General features: G+C 43.3%; 1 protein-coding gene across 3 annotated transcripts in view; it reads right to left on the bottom strand.

Annotated features, from left to right (window-relative positions):
- Positions 1 to 14,782, bottom strand: part of LOC147901257 (protein SAWADEE HOMEODOMAIN HOMOLOG 2-like) — a 95,759-nt gene that overhangs the window by 54,124 nt on the left and 26,853 nt on the right. For 2 of the 3 annotated variants that reach the window (XM_087375907.1, XM_087375905.1), the window contains exons 2-5: positions 11,724 to 11,809; positions 9,573 to 9,618; positions 1,645 to 1,771; positions 1,465 to 1,537 (exon numbers count right to left, since the gene is read on the bottom strand). In XM_087375907.1, coding sequence (XP_087232033.1) covers positions 1,465 to 1,537; positions 1,645 to 1,771; positions 9,573 to 9,618; positions 11,724 to 11,809 — 332 coding nt within the window. The remainder of the gene's footprint in view (positions 1 to 1,464; positions 1,538 to 1,644; positions 1,772 to 9,572; positions 9,619 to 11,723; positions 11,810 to 14,782) is intronic. The other variant, XM_087375906.1, reaches the window with a different exon arrangement.

Below are 14,782 nucleotides of genomic sequence, written 5' to 3'. Positions count from 1 at the left end.
AGGCCTTATAGGGGAACAACTAAGCTATGGTGAAGGGTAACAAAGGGTTCCGCATTGACCTCCAGCACCCCCCCATCAGTGTCTATACTCTCTCCTATTGCTTTGGTCCAATGCCAAGAAGCTTCAGCATGTATTCATGACTGGGTGCCTTTATAAAGACATCTGAAGCGTTCTGTTTGGTCGCACAATACAGAAGATTAATCTCTTTGCTAATGATATTTTTTCAAACAAAATGGTACTGAACTTCAATCTTTGTTCGAGCATGAAATATGCGATGCCTATGCAACTCTGATTGTCACAGTATAGGATGGTCAAATCATCTTGCCGGAAGCTAGGACCCAACTGAGCCATATTCGTTCGAATGTCACAATGTAATTAGCCCCATACTCTCTACGCGTCGAGAGAGTGCAGTTGTAGGTTGCTTCTTGCTCAACCATGAGACACAGCTACCTGCCAGCATAATACAATACCAAAAAACTCTCTGGGTGTCTAGATCTTCCACCCAATCTGAGTCACACAAACCATTACGTCCCAAGTATGATTTAGAGTATGCATTCCATTTATGGCTTCCTCCCAGTTTACGTCTCTCTCGCGATGTCTTTGGCTCCTATATGTCCAACAAGGCAAGCATGCAATAGGGATAGACATGGGCCTATACCTAGATGAATCCAGGAACATTCCCAAAGTCATCCTCTAAAAACACAACAATCTAAATCCTCTAAAAACAATCTAAAGACATAGGGATAGACATGGGCCTCATTGGTTTCAGATTGAGGCAGGCCATCATATCAATGCCACACAATATTGAAAAGATAAGGGATTGTACAAGAGTTGGAGACTGAGGAGCATGTATTGATGAATCCAAGGCTGATACCATTGCCTATTTGCACAGGTATTCCTAGGCATGAGTCAAATCATTGATTACTTGGACCAGCACTGCACTGCCCTCTATGTATCAGACATTACCAAACATAGACACACTCTCATGACAAACCCAGATAAACAGGTACCCTGATAAGTTTCAGTTTGAGTTTTTCTCATTAGATCTGAGAGGTGTGCTGGGCACCTCTAGTTCCCCTACATGGGTATTTGATCTCCTGATATAGGACTCTTTGGCCTTTTGAGACGTTAATAAATCTCTGTTCAGTACCCAGTTGAAGAGGAATCCAATGTCTCATAGGCCTCTTTGGCCCTTTGAGAGATTAATAAATCTCTCTTCAACATCCAATATATATAATCCCCACTTTACACCTGTAACATGTATTTGAAGAGGAATCCAATGTATTAGATGATTCATCACACCTCCAGTCTTAGATCAGAATAAGCACATAAAGAAATCTATATACACTAATGTCACAAGTTATGAAATACAGCATTACAGAAGAGGGGCAACATTAAAATAGAGTAAAACTTATCAAACAATAATGGTCCAGCACTATGTATGAAATCGTCACCAAATGGCACCTATATAGAAGTGTACCATCATACCATGCACCATCTCTAGAGGATTTGGCTTCAAATTCCATGTCCTTTGCATCTGTAAAATTCAGTAGCATAGTCTGGCTGTCTTAATAAGCATGCTGACAAAAGCTTGTATTCCCCTAGCAGCAACAATAATTGCAAGATGCTTAAGGAAAAAACAACCTGAGGGAGCTGCAGTGGAAGTAACTTCTGCTCTCTTCGACACAGATCCTTCGTTAGGTGGTTTTACAGTTTGCTTTTCTGCCAGTTTTCTCACAGCATACCGCCTATTTTGGAACCAATGCACAATCTGAAAACGACGAAAGGACTCTCTTTAGAAGAGCAACTTTTATAACAGCTGAACGTTTTTCAAATTGAGACAGATTCTGAATCTGTGATCCCTGTGTTTCAGTGTTTGCACAATATCTTCTTTTTTGTCTCAGTGCCAAAAATAGAAGACATCTAATTGTCTGATCTGTCCTTAAAGTTAAAACAAGCACAAACCAATGAATACATAGACATTCGCAAGGCTATAATAGTATCCGATCTATCTGATCATTAAACTTCAAAGAGACTACCAATCAGCTGTGCTCATGGTGCACATGTAACAACTCAAACCAGATGCAGCAGCATGCCACAGGGAAACATGCTATGCTGCTCAACTCTGAACTGCCACAAGCTTCCAGACTGTGGTTTGAAGAGTGAAAGTGACATGAGCAAAGCATGAGGAAAAGCCTTCCCTATTGTGTCAAATATATTCTTCACATTAGAAAATTTTGAATTTCATTTGAAAATATATATACTGTAAAATCTTGTTTGTTTTCCTTGCATATCAGGCATTCATTGTTTTAGGGATCTATAATAGGCCTGATCTACCAGACATTCATTGTTTTAGGGGTCTATCATAAGCCTGTTCTATAGGGTGTGGATCCCAATTTAATCATGCTGATGGGATTCTGCAGATTATATGTGTCAGCATTTGAAGTCAGCCGCGTTTTCCAATCATTGGTACCAGATTTGCCTTGAAGGCTTGTAAATGTAAAAGCCTCTGCGTATCTCTGAACCAGATATGTCTCAAAGGCTTGTAAATGTAAAAGCCTCTAGATTAGAGATACGTCCATGGTGTGAATGTCATTGAGCATCACCTTGGTTCAGCGTGTTAGATATGCCAGGAGTTGGAAGGTTATTGTTCGGATGGTGGCCCTTCCCATAGCACCGGGTCACATATCAGCTGCTGCTCGACCATCTCTCATTCCAGGCTGCACGTTTGCATGTCCATGGTGTGAACATCATTGACTATTACCTTGGTTCAGCATGTTCTCTACCGTATATGCCAGGAGTTGGGAGGTTATTGATCTCAGTTCAGATGGTGGCCTTTTCCATAGCACGGGGTAACATATTGGCTGCTCCTCAAGCCTCAACCATCTCTCATCACAGCCTCGACTTTGGTGACAAAACTGGGTCTTGGAGCCAATGATGCCTTAGCACCACACTGCATGGACATGAACTATTTGCCCTCCAGACCTCCCCTTGATGTTGGATCAAAATATCCACACAGACTTCAAGCTCGCTGCTCATTAAGGCATTGTTCACTATTTCCCCCCTGCCGGCCCAAAAGAAGGGGTGGACCGTGTTGAGCTGTAGTGTGCATGGATTTAACAGCCATGCGAGGCAGCTACCTCAAACGCTGATTCTTAGCTAGGACTTAAATGAGCCCTGGTCGACAACCCCCGTGCTTCACGGACATTTGTCCTCAATGGCTGATATTAACATGAGTGGATGCCTTCTCCAAGAGTGTGCCCATGAGATCTGGTCTCTAGTAACAGGATGAAGCAGTCAAGTTTGTATCTCAATAGGTCAGTCTTTGGCTCCTTATGTTTTTTATGAAGGTGAGTTGATTGGTGGGCGTACAATTCGGATAGGTTGGCTAATTGGACAACTACATCTTGAACATGTAGGCTCCAACTTGTAGACAATACAATAGTCCTTTCTCAAAGATCCCTCTCACTGAGAGGATCTTGGGATCAATTAATCTTTTCCATCAAAGAGGAAGACTTGGCGAGAGCCAAAGTTCACCTGGATGCAAGGAAACTCGTCTTTTCTTTTGGGCAGCATAGACAAGACAGCAATCTGAAAAGGCTAGACCATTTCTACATAGGGGATTGGGCAAGGATCCATAAGGATCCTAGCAAGGAGCATATGTCAAACCACTCCCCCATAGTCCTTCGCCTAGAGGAACAAGGATCAAGGTTACCATAGTGCAAAGTGAGGATCCCCATTCTTGGGGGTACCTAACATGGAATGATCCCACCATATTCAACTTACAGACACTGCCTTTGAAGCTCAGAAGCACGGACGATACTTTGAGGTAAGTATGAAATGAAAAACATGGCAAAGATTCTTTCACTCTAAACTGAGTTGTTCACCAAGATAATGGAAGAGAGAAAAGCGTTAAAAGGTGAAGGTGATAATGGATCAACTGGGCATTTGGTCAAAAGGCAAACACGAGTCAGCTACCTGTGCTTGTGTTTGATATGCTACCCAAGAAAGAAAGAAAGAAAGAAATTTTATTCGAGTCTTCGGAAGACCGATGGGTCTATGAGACTGAAAGAAAACCTGATACAAATCACAGCAAGGGTGGAGCTACTGAAACGAGCATCATCACCCGTGCTGAATCCTAAGTCTGATCATACATAATCAAATACATCTGGATGTAACAATGAAAAGAAAAGGACTGGTGGAGCGGAGCGGAATCCTCCGTATGTCATGTCCCCCTGGCTGGTGCATAGCTGGTGATGGGACGCTGGTGCCCGTCAAGGGGTGCCGTGCATCTCGGTCTCCTGGACAAGGCTCGACGCAAGACCAGAGCCACCGTGACTCCCGTGGGACGTATCCCGGGTCTAAACAATGACGGGAGGTCCCCTAGAGTGATCTGTGTGTCCCCTCGATGTCTTGTGTGTCGTGCTGCGATCGTCCGGTCGGGGTCTCTGTCACGTTGGCGGCTAGAGAGTGGACGACCAATGTCACTCAATGGGAAGAACTCTATGATCCTGCTCTGAGAGGTGTCTGATGATGTGACCAAGCCCCGTCGCCTGAGTAAGTACTCTCTATGTCGGATTCCCTCGTGAATGAAGGCCGTGAGGCATCTCTGATCTGGGTAGGCGAGGAATCTCGAAAGGATCCGAGAGCCGTCTCTGAAGAGGCAGTGGTAGCGACCTCGGATCTCATAGGGCACCTGAAAATAAAATGCTCCTCCAACTCAACCTCCTGACAATCGCACAGTATGCATAAGCGATGCTCCCTAGGAATCCCCTCTGCTCTGCCGCTCTCTATGCGGAGGCGGTGTGATGATACCCGAAACTGTCCGATGGAGATCCGTAGTGAGTGAGGCATATGAAGCTCAGTGTACCCCGGTGGTGTGATGAATCCCTCCTCCGAAATGCGAAGACAGTAATCTCTGTAGAAACTCAGCTTCACTGGAAGCTCCCTCGGCTCCAACCAGGTCCTAAGAGCTTAGGAAGTTTGAAAATCATTGGAATGGTTGAAGCCAATTACATTTGAGGTGTTGGCAAAGTTGATGCTGCAAAAAAAAGCACGGGAGAAGAAGTATGAGGGAGCTAGTGACAACATTTACTGCTTCGGACAAAGGGAAGGGTAAAAGTGAGGGTAAGCCCTACAATATAACAGCAAGCCCAAGAAAAAGGACCATTCTTTAGATGAGGCAAGGGACAATTAACACTGGGAGAAGTAAGAAGAAGTGATACTAAGGTGATCAGCTTGGACATCTTGTGACAGACTACAAGAAGCACGCGGATTTTTTAAAAAAGGGGACCAGTGACCAATCTAAGGAAAGAAAGTCATGATCAAGGGAGGCACATGTGGTAATAGCAAAAGGTTTTCTAAGTGCTAGCTACTAGCAACCATAAGGATTAGATATACAACAACGTGTAAGCATGTCCATGTCAAAACTAGAGGACTCGTCAACAAGTCCAGCTTATTTTGTGAAAGTGAAGGACAACTTCGTGTTGCTTAGTCAGTGGAGCCAAGGATAGAGCCGCTATCACCATGGAAGATCAGGACAAGGCACTACACATGGGTAAGAGCATGACAAGTTTGGCGGCGATTGGAGTTTAAGGTCAGTTACATAAGTGTGCTAGCCTAGAGTGTACTTCATGAGGGTATCTAGCTTGTTGTGATAAACAATCAAAAATGGAAGCTTCATTGCAATGTCATTCAGCCCATGTTGCATGATGGCTACAAAGATTGGTGACAAAGTCTCTAATGAGGATAAGTTGCTGACAAAGCAACCGCAGATCCGTGCAGGCCAAGTTACAAGATGTTGGATATGGTGGTGGTGTTTGACACAGTTAAAGACTATGTGTCAGAGACTGGGGAGCTACAACAAAGAGGAAAGTTTGCAAGTGACCTTGGTGAATTCGAGATTTGGACCTAAGTGGAGCTCTGAAGGAGCTTGGTCCCAGAGACTAATGGATGTAGGTCCATAGTTTCTAGACATACACATGTTGGAGGGTATCTATATGTGGGGCAGCCATAAGTATTTCTCTACTCAAGTGGATTGGACAAACTTTACCTATGGAGCCAAATGATTGATGGATTGAGAAAGAAAGAGAGATATAACACCTTCGAAAGGCCTCACGGGCCTATGAGACAAATTACAGCCAAAATAGTATCTCATACAAGCCACTATGGCCTCAAGCATAGGTCGCTAGAGCCAGTGCTATACTAAGAAACTCACGCAACTAGCTAGAGCTCATAACTCAAAATCCCAAGAGAGAGGGAAGGAGATGTGATCAACTACAATCCTGGTGCCACAGTAGTCCGCGATCTTTGTATCCAGTGGGCCATCTGAAGAGTGATACCTTGGATCTAACAGTCCCCTCTAAGTAGAGCCAAGATAGGCCAGACCTCCATCGTGCATGCTATGGTGTATCTCTACCGTGTGTGTGGTCTCAATGGCTCTGGATCCATAGCTCCTCATCGCCTCTTCCCACTAAGCTGCTCTGACATATGTCACCTAGTCTCCTTCTCTCCTCTAATCCACCTGTCCTGGTGCCAACTCGAACGCATAGAACTTTATGACATGCATCTGGAATAGCTCAGCCTCCCATGTCCCTGTCATCTCCTTTTGTGTGATCTGTCTCGGTACTGTCTCTCTGTGTCACCGCATCTTGATAAGTAGATACCGATGCAAGCCTGATCAAGAAAGTGGATCAGCCGAGAAAGTGGCCCGAACCCATGTCACGCCTGAAAAAGGTAGTGATGTTACGCATGGCTAATGTTTCCAGAGCAAGTTTGTACAGGGTTTTGCAGCCGCCTCCTTCGAGTTCACATCAAGGAAATCAGTAATCCCAAATGGTGGCATAAAAGATTGCAGCAACTTTGGTCCTGCAAACTTCCTCTTCGTCCACAAGTTTTTCTATGGAGGGCTATAGGAATCAGGTTTTGATGACGGTGTTCCACTCTAAATAAAGACATATACCTTTGTAAGACTAGAATAAGTCCAATCATACAAATTTAGAATTTTTGTTGTTCTAAAGATCAAAAATCTACAAAGAAAATAAAAGAGAAAATGAAAGAGAAGAAAAAAGAGGTAAACAAAAACTTTTATGAAAAACAAAAGGAAGACATACTTAGCAAGCAAAGCAACACTTATGTCGTCATCAATGTCCAAGCATAAGCAGCTACACTGGGTTTCTAAAGACCCGCGGAGTCTCTTGGGCAAACCCAGTGCTTACTAAAATACGTCAAATAAACAAAAGAGAATGAAAACAAGAAATAAAGAAGAAACGAAGCAGATGACTAAGCAAAAATAAACAAGCAAGTCAAGAAACAAAATCTTCCGAAAAACTAGAAACTCTCTCTATCTCTCTCTCTCTCTCTTATTTAAAACATAAAAAGCTAAATGGCCCTTTACACTTATTTATCGTTTCTACAAAGAGGCAAAAATACATTTCTAACTTAGAAAGCACAAGCATACTCAAACAAACTCTCTTTTGAAACTAAAAGAAAAATGGGCTATTCAGCTCCCTGCTTTTTGTTTAATGTGCGAGCTTTTTTCATTATTTTCCTTGGATTATACCCCTTGTGTAATAGTAAAGTGATCAAATTACTACATTGAGTGATAAAAGACTCCTTAGTTGTACAAAGGTGGAAAAATCTATGGAATTGGGAAGAAATGACTCCATATTTTGCCAAATCAGAAATGTTTGAGTCAATGTGAGGCATTTTTATAATGTGTAAACCACTATATTCAGGTTGTTCACGTTTATCGTATATATCAACCTCTAATCCTATGGTAGATTGAGAAATTCTAAGATCTAAGAAAACACAAGAATCCCCTCTTGAAGTGCAGTTCAGTTCACAAGAGTCACGAGGATAGATTCCTTCTCCAAAAGCTCTAGCGTCTTTGTACATAAATTCTTGAAAGTTAGGAACATCTGGTACAAATAAATCATCTATAAAACGCCTAACTTGACTAAGCTTATGTAAAATGATAGGGCAGGTATTGATAGAAATAAGACATTGCATAAACTCAAATTCATAGCTGAAAAGATAAAAGTTTGCTAGAAAGACGGCACAATTAGTGCCCATGGGGATTCCTATAACTTGTTAAAACAAAGAATCACCTATTGTGATGTAAAGATTATCTAAAAGAAAATCTATCCAAGAGCAAACATCTTCTACACTTACTACCTTTGTGTATCTTTTCTTTTTAGAACCTATGTCATGATCTTTATTTTTTAGCCACAAAAAGTCAAAGCATAAGGCTGTTTTCTCAACTTTTAGCACTTTGCATCTATCTTTGTCAAATCGCAGCTTGAAAACTCCAGCCACTAGCTTTTTAATTCTAAACTTCAGGTTTTCCAGCTCGATCTTTGTGTAAAGTGTGGTAAAATCATAGGTTTGAAGGAGAATAGGAGACTCTTTTTCCTGAATGCTTCGAGAGGAATTAAAAAATTTACAACAGGAATCACTCCTACAGAGTCATTTAAAAATAAAAACAGTTCACCATGGTAAGCAAAGATGTAGACTTTTGTGTTTAACCACAACAGTCGCATAACTAATCAGATCTAGAAATCGAGGTAGCAAGGAGTGTAGGAGATGAAAAGGTTGGCTCTGGTGCAAGTACATCTGGAAGGTTGGCTCTGGTTCAAATACAGTGGAAGAGACATACATCTGGTTAATTAAGCAAAAGAACACCCAAAAAACAGTTCAGATTTTATTGCTACCAAGCTACCTATCCTCAAGAGACCACTAAGATTAGCAGTTTCCTCAGGTTAGTCCTGCGAGTGGCATCAATGAGAGCACAAAAAAGACTGTGCACCATCTAAAGTAGCTCTCCTCAAGATGAACTAAAGGGCCAAATCTGAGATGTCATACATCCAAATGCAGAGATTTTAGATATCCCATGTGTGCACCTCAGGTGACCTACCTTCCATGTGCCACAACAGGAGAGCATCACATAGGGTCAGTTTAGGCCAGCAAACTGTTCAGCTTACTACAGATCATGGTCAGCCCACTTTGAGAGCAGGGTTGAGGAGGGCTGACTCATCAGAAGTTAAACCAACCTGGTGAAGCATTGGAGCAGCTTGCAGAAGAGTTCTTGAACCATAGATGGAATTTGCAGGGCATTTACATGGGGCTTAGAATTCCCTCCGTGGATGGCAGAGTGAAGTAACTTGCGGGCACTTAAATTTTTGTAGTTTTCTATTCAACTCTCCTGCTATGTTTGAAGCAGTTAGGCAAACAGCATGCACAGAGCAGCAGCAGCCACTCACTTCATTATGCTACATTATGACACTTTAGTAATATACATGGATGATGCAATTTGAGAAATGTTCACACATCCGGAAACTGCATGGCTTTAGAATTCACCATCTTTTGACAAAGGACTGGATCTTATGTGCAGGAAGCAGGCCTAATATGTAGATCACCCACATATGACAAATACAAATGTACCTATTTGAATTATTTGATGCATATGAAGCATGTTCTACACTGTTGATTCCAATATGTTGCAAACGCAGGGACAAGCACTCTATGGAAGTAAGATCGGTCTCAGACTGTAATAGACAGAAGGTGAAGAATACCTGCTTATACTGTACGGGGATCTTTCCTCCACGCTCTGGAGCTTTACTGCAACCACAATTAGCAATCTCAGAACCTCATGAGAGGACCAGAGAAATCAATCAAAATTTAACAAGGATCCACAGATCTCGCGACCAGACTAGGATTACTAAGGGGAAGGGCAGAACGCATTTCCAGAAGAGAAACTGCATCAATATTAGGGGAGAGACCTGTAGCTTATCAGATTATGTGCTTTATAGATTTTAATCCAGAAGATTTGTCTGATACTATAATCCATACAGAGGAAACTTCAAATTCCAAGTGACACCTCATTTTGAACAAACTGGGTAATTCATGTAAAAAACAGAAAGATCACAAGCAAACCTCCACACATCCTAGGCTTTTGTAGGGCAAGACATGCACAACAAGAGATCAAGCTTCTAACTCAAGCACGCTAATATACAGATCATCTGAGAAGACTTCAATTTCTTGGTGAAAGTTACTTTAGCTCAATTACTATTTTCTATCTCGTGAATGTGAGTCTTCTATCTTTATCTTTTTGCAAACATTGGTAAATACTTTAAGTTGTAACAAGACAGGTGACTACTCGGCCAACAGGAGCATGAGCTATTCTTGAAGAACTCATACATGAGTTCTTCAAGAATAGTAGCATGATTTTCTTGAAGAAAAAGGTAGTATGATCTTATGTTAGAGCTAGACCATCTGCAAAACTTCACCTCTGCATTCATGCAACTTCCAAGCAGCACAAAGGAAGGGGACTTGGATAGAAGATACAGCCAGCTGATTAACGTCTTCCATTCTGTTCATTACCTCTGCTTGTATTAACTGAAAAACACAGAATTATCTTGGGATACCTTGAACTCCTAACAATTGCTGTAGCATGTACAAAAACGTTGTGTAACATACAACTTTTAACATAAGAAATTTTGAAGTCTGCAAGGCAGGACTTGCGAGGTGGCAATAGTAATGTAACCTACTTGCGAGGTGGCAATAGTAATGTAACCTTGTCAGTGACTGGTGACCTTGTCAGTGACTAGTGAATTACAAGAATTAAAGTAATTGTGCTTTGTGTTCATTAGGATCCTATTTTAAAACTTAAGGGATTGTAACCGAGAGTTTCGAGTTACTAAGCTAGCACAAAAAGACATCAAGTTTATCTCCCAATCTGCACAGCAGAGAAATTTAAAAATGGAAGTCGAGCATACTTTATCTAAATTGGGAGAGGTTAAAATTGGTTGTAGAAGTCCTTTGGCCCAATTATAAGTATTTCCACCAAAAACTTCAGAAAATTTCCAGAAAGCCTGCATTTTGAAAGTTGAGTGATTGGTGCAAGATGCAAAAGGAAGGTTTGCTGCAGTCTTTAGGAGTCCAGAAGAATTTTGGGTTTGAATCTATCCAAAGTAATTGAGAGAAAACTATCTGAAGAGAAAACCCTGTCGTGGAGTTACCATATGCAAACAGAATGAGTCTAGAGGTTGTGATTGGAAAAACTTCAGCATGGTTATATAGAGGACAAAAAAGGAGAATGAATTGTCAAGCCCTACTGTCTCTAAAACTTTTCCGCATAAATTCACAATCTTAGATTTGAAACAACTCTTAGATCGGCCTCTTCGTCCTTATGGTAGTCACAAGCCATATTGGCACACTCAAAATACAGGCCCAACATTAGTGCACAGCATCAGCACTACCTCCTCAAAGACACATGTGCACGCACACACCAGCATACATTTGTATAAAGACATTCATACCGAGTTTTTGTCAAAGCTCCAAAGTTGGGGAGCAAATTCATCATAATTGGTGATAGCACTAGTAAGCAAAAGTAGTCCACATAGAAGATAAGACTTATATTTGTTCTACCTTGAAAACAAACAGGATGCGAAACAGGAAGAGACTTATATTTGCATGATCATCGCCGTTTACAAAGCTGCAAGCTATGGACGGGGAAAAAAACAAACAAATTCCTTAATTCAAACATGAAAGCTATGCATTCTGAGTAGTGAAAATTCGATGGTCTTTCTTAATACCATAGAAAAACATTAAACTGAATTCCAGCTCAACAACATGACAAGAATCATTAAAACGTAATGTTTGTCTGCAAATAAATAAGGTGTCATTTTCTATAAGCATCCAAGGAAAAAGGTAAGCAAAAATACCTGAACTTCTCAGCCAGATCTTGCATAGCCTTCCGTGATAGAGTAGAGCCCTTAATTTCCTCCAATAACTTCTCCATCGCAGCTACCTGGTGTCGTAAAGTGAGAAATCATCTTCAACTTGTTCAAATTTACCAAATTCCAACATCAAACTACAACTATTTTAAGCTTATTTGAATTTAAAATATATTATATCTATATATTAAGATAAGTGTTGAAGCTCTGAAATATGAGAGAGGAGCATGGACAGATTTGGAGTGGGGAAGAATATAGTGTAAGGTGGGAGGCAGAAGGGGAAAGCAGAAGCTATAAGGGAAGGAATGGACAGGGATAGTGAGAGAAATGAAATGTTTAATGAATGTCCTCTAGCTCCAGCGGCACTTGGATGCACTCTAGAAGGTCAAAGCTTGGTAAAACCAAGGTCATGGTCATCAACACATCTCAGGCAGCCGATAACGAGAGCATTTTACAGCTGATGGGGGCACCAATGGAGATTGTTGCATCCTGTACATACCTAGGGTTCCTCTTCTCTAGCCGGATCTTCATGATGAGACCAGCCATGCAGGCTCTTTTGAGTAGAGGATATGCCGCACTAGCCGGACTAGAGTGTGATGTTAGTGCTTTCACTCCCACTTCCAAGACCCACGAACCGAGTCTCTTCTTTTTTACTCACTCGGCTCATATAGGAGAGTAGAACCACATCATCTACGTATAGTGAAATCGGGATCAGGGAACCACCTAAGGGTTAACCTGCTCCTCCCCCACTCCACAAATGGGGGCCTTTTCAATGCTTGACAGTGTCAGATGATGGACTGGAGCGCATCAATGTATAGGTCAAACAAGGTCAATTTGGTAATAGGACAACCTTGTTTGACCCCAATGGTGCTCGTGATCTCCTTTGTCCACCTAGTCGGCATCTTGACTCTGCTTGATACCCGCTCATAACGTGTTAGGACAGTCCAAACGATGTCCTGGCTGTACCCTCAATCCAAGAGTCGCCTGAAAAGTTAGGCTCATGATACTGTATCAAAGGCTTTACGAAAATCCACAATGCAACAATAAACTCTCTACTTCCATGCTCAAGACTTCTCAATGACAACTCTCAATATGAAGATGTGGTCTAGTGTGGCATGATCTGTCCAAGACATGCCTGCCCTATAGCTCTGAATACCTTACACTCCGCAAACCGACTAACCTGAGTGTCAAGTGCTGATGCATAAATCTTGGACATAAAATGCCCGATCAAAAGCTGCAGCACCTAGCTACTCCCGCTGCCCCCCTCCCACCATCTCCTCCTTCCCGCAGCCCCTTCCGCCTCGCTCCCCCTCGCCGCCTCCTCCCTCAACCTCCTCCGCTACCTCTCTGCCCCCCCTTCCCATCTCCCCTCGCCTACCCTCCCCGCCTCGTCTCCCCGCGCTTCCCCACCGCCTCCCCTCTCCGCTTCCCCGCTCCCCCTCCTCCTCCCCTCCCCGCTGCTCCTCTCGTCTCCCCTGCTGCCCCCTCCCGCCTCCTTCCGCCACCTCTACCACCTCCCCCCTCCGCCTTCTCCACCTCTTGCCGCCCCCACCTCCGCCTCTTGCCGGCCCCACCTCCTCCCCCCTCCGCCTTCTCCGCCTCCTTCTCTCCTCCCCCCCGATGGCTTCCTTCTCTTCTCCCCCCCGCTGGCTTCCTTCTCCTGCCTCCTCTTCGCCTCTTGCCCTCACCTTCTCTCCCTCCTCGCCTTCTCGTCCCCCCCCCTCCTCCTTCTCCGCCTTCCCTCCTCCCTGCCTTCCTCTTTCCTCTTCCTTCCCCCGCCTCCTCTTCGCCTCTTGCCCTCACCTTCTCTCCCTCCTTGCCTTCTCGTCCCCCCCCCCCTCCTTCTCCGCCTTCCGTCCTCCCTGCCTTCCTCTTTCCTCTTCCGTCCTTACCCCCCCTCACTCCGCCTCCCCCTCTGACGCTTTTTCCCCTTTCTCTTCTTCCTCCCTACAACGGTACCTCTCAGATGACGAGGATTTGTTTGATGCCCATAGGTTCTTTGGATACATCTCAATACACATGACGCAGACAAAGGGCACTGACTTTCCTTTTGATCCTGGTGGTGATACTGAGCATGACACTCATGTTTCGCATTCGTATGAGATTATGCCCATCGGTGGCATGAGAGGCCGTAGGCCAACACTCTTTTCTGTGGAGCATCAGGATGCAATACCTTTTTATGCACGTGAAGACGCAGGTGGTAATGCTCTTGTGAACGAGGATGAGGTTTATTGGGATGCCCAGCCAACACTTTATACTATTTCCATGCATGCCCTCATGGGTGCTAAAAGTGCTGATACTATCAGATTAACGGGGATGATTAATGGCAGGATTGTGCATGTGTTAGTGGACAGCAGTAGCACCCACAGTTTTGTTAACTGCAAGATCTTACAGAGGGTTGGACTGATTGCTACTGAGATAGATCATGGGCTGAGAGTAGAAGTGGCCAATGGACAGCATATGATCAGTAGATCTTGTTGCCAAGATGCAAGGATTAAGTTCTCTGATGACTATACATTTGCAGGTGTTCTCTTGGCACTTGACATGGGCCCAATAGATGTTATCCTGGGCTGTGATTGGTTGCGATCACTAGGCAAAATCAGCATGGATTTCAATGCCTTAACTCTCAGCTTTGTCCACAGGGATGGATCAGTTACATTGCAAGGTATTGCAGCTCCTAAATTGAAGGTCATTTCAGCAAAGCAGTTGGCCAAACAGCTCAAGAGGGGCAGCGTCATATATGCATTAAATGTGTCAGTAACTAAAGAGGGTGGCCCTCCCTGTGTTGATGATTGTGATATGCAGAGATTGCTCTTAGAGTTTGCCATTGTGTTTGCTGATTTGCCATCACAGTTGCCTCCGAGAAGAGATGTAGATCATGCCATAGTCCTGGAACCTAGCAGTAAGCCAATCAATAAGGCCCCATACCCACTCTCTAAGGTAGAACGGGAAAAAGTGGCAACTCAAGTGAGGGACTTATTTCAGAAGAGTTTCACCACTCATAGCACTTCTCCTTTTGCATCCCCTATGCTCCTGGTGAAAAAGGA

The sequence above is a fragment of the Dipteris shenzhenensis genome, chromosome 6, assembly GCF_047967505.1.
Source record: "Dipteris shenzhenensis isolate YYH24624 ecotype China chromosome 6, Dip_SZ_1.0, whole genome shotgun sequence".
Lineage (NCBI taxonomy): Eukaryota > Viridiplantae > Streptophyta > Polypodiopsida > Gleicheniales > Dipteridaceae > Dipteris > Dipteris shenzhenensis.
The sequence above is the reverse complement of the archived record's forward strand: the minus strand, read 5'-3'. Positions and strand labels throughout refer to the sequence as shown.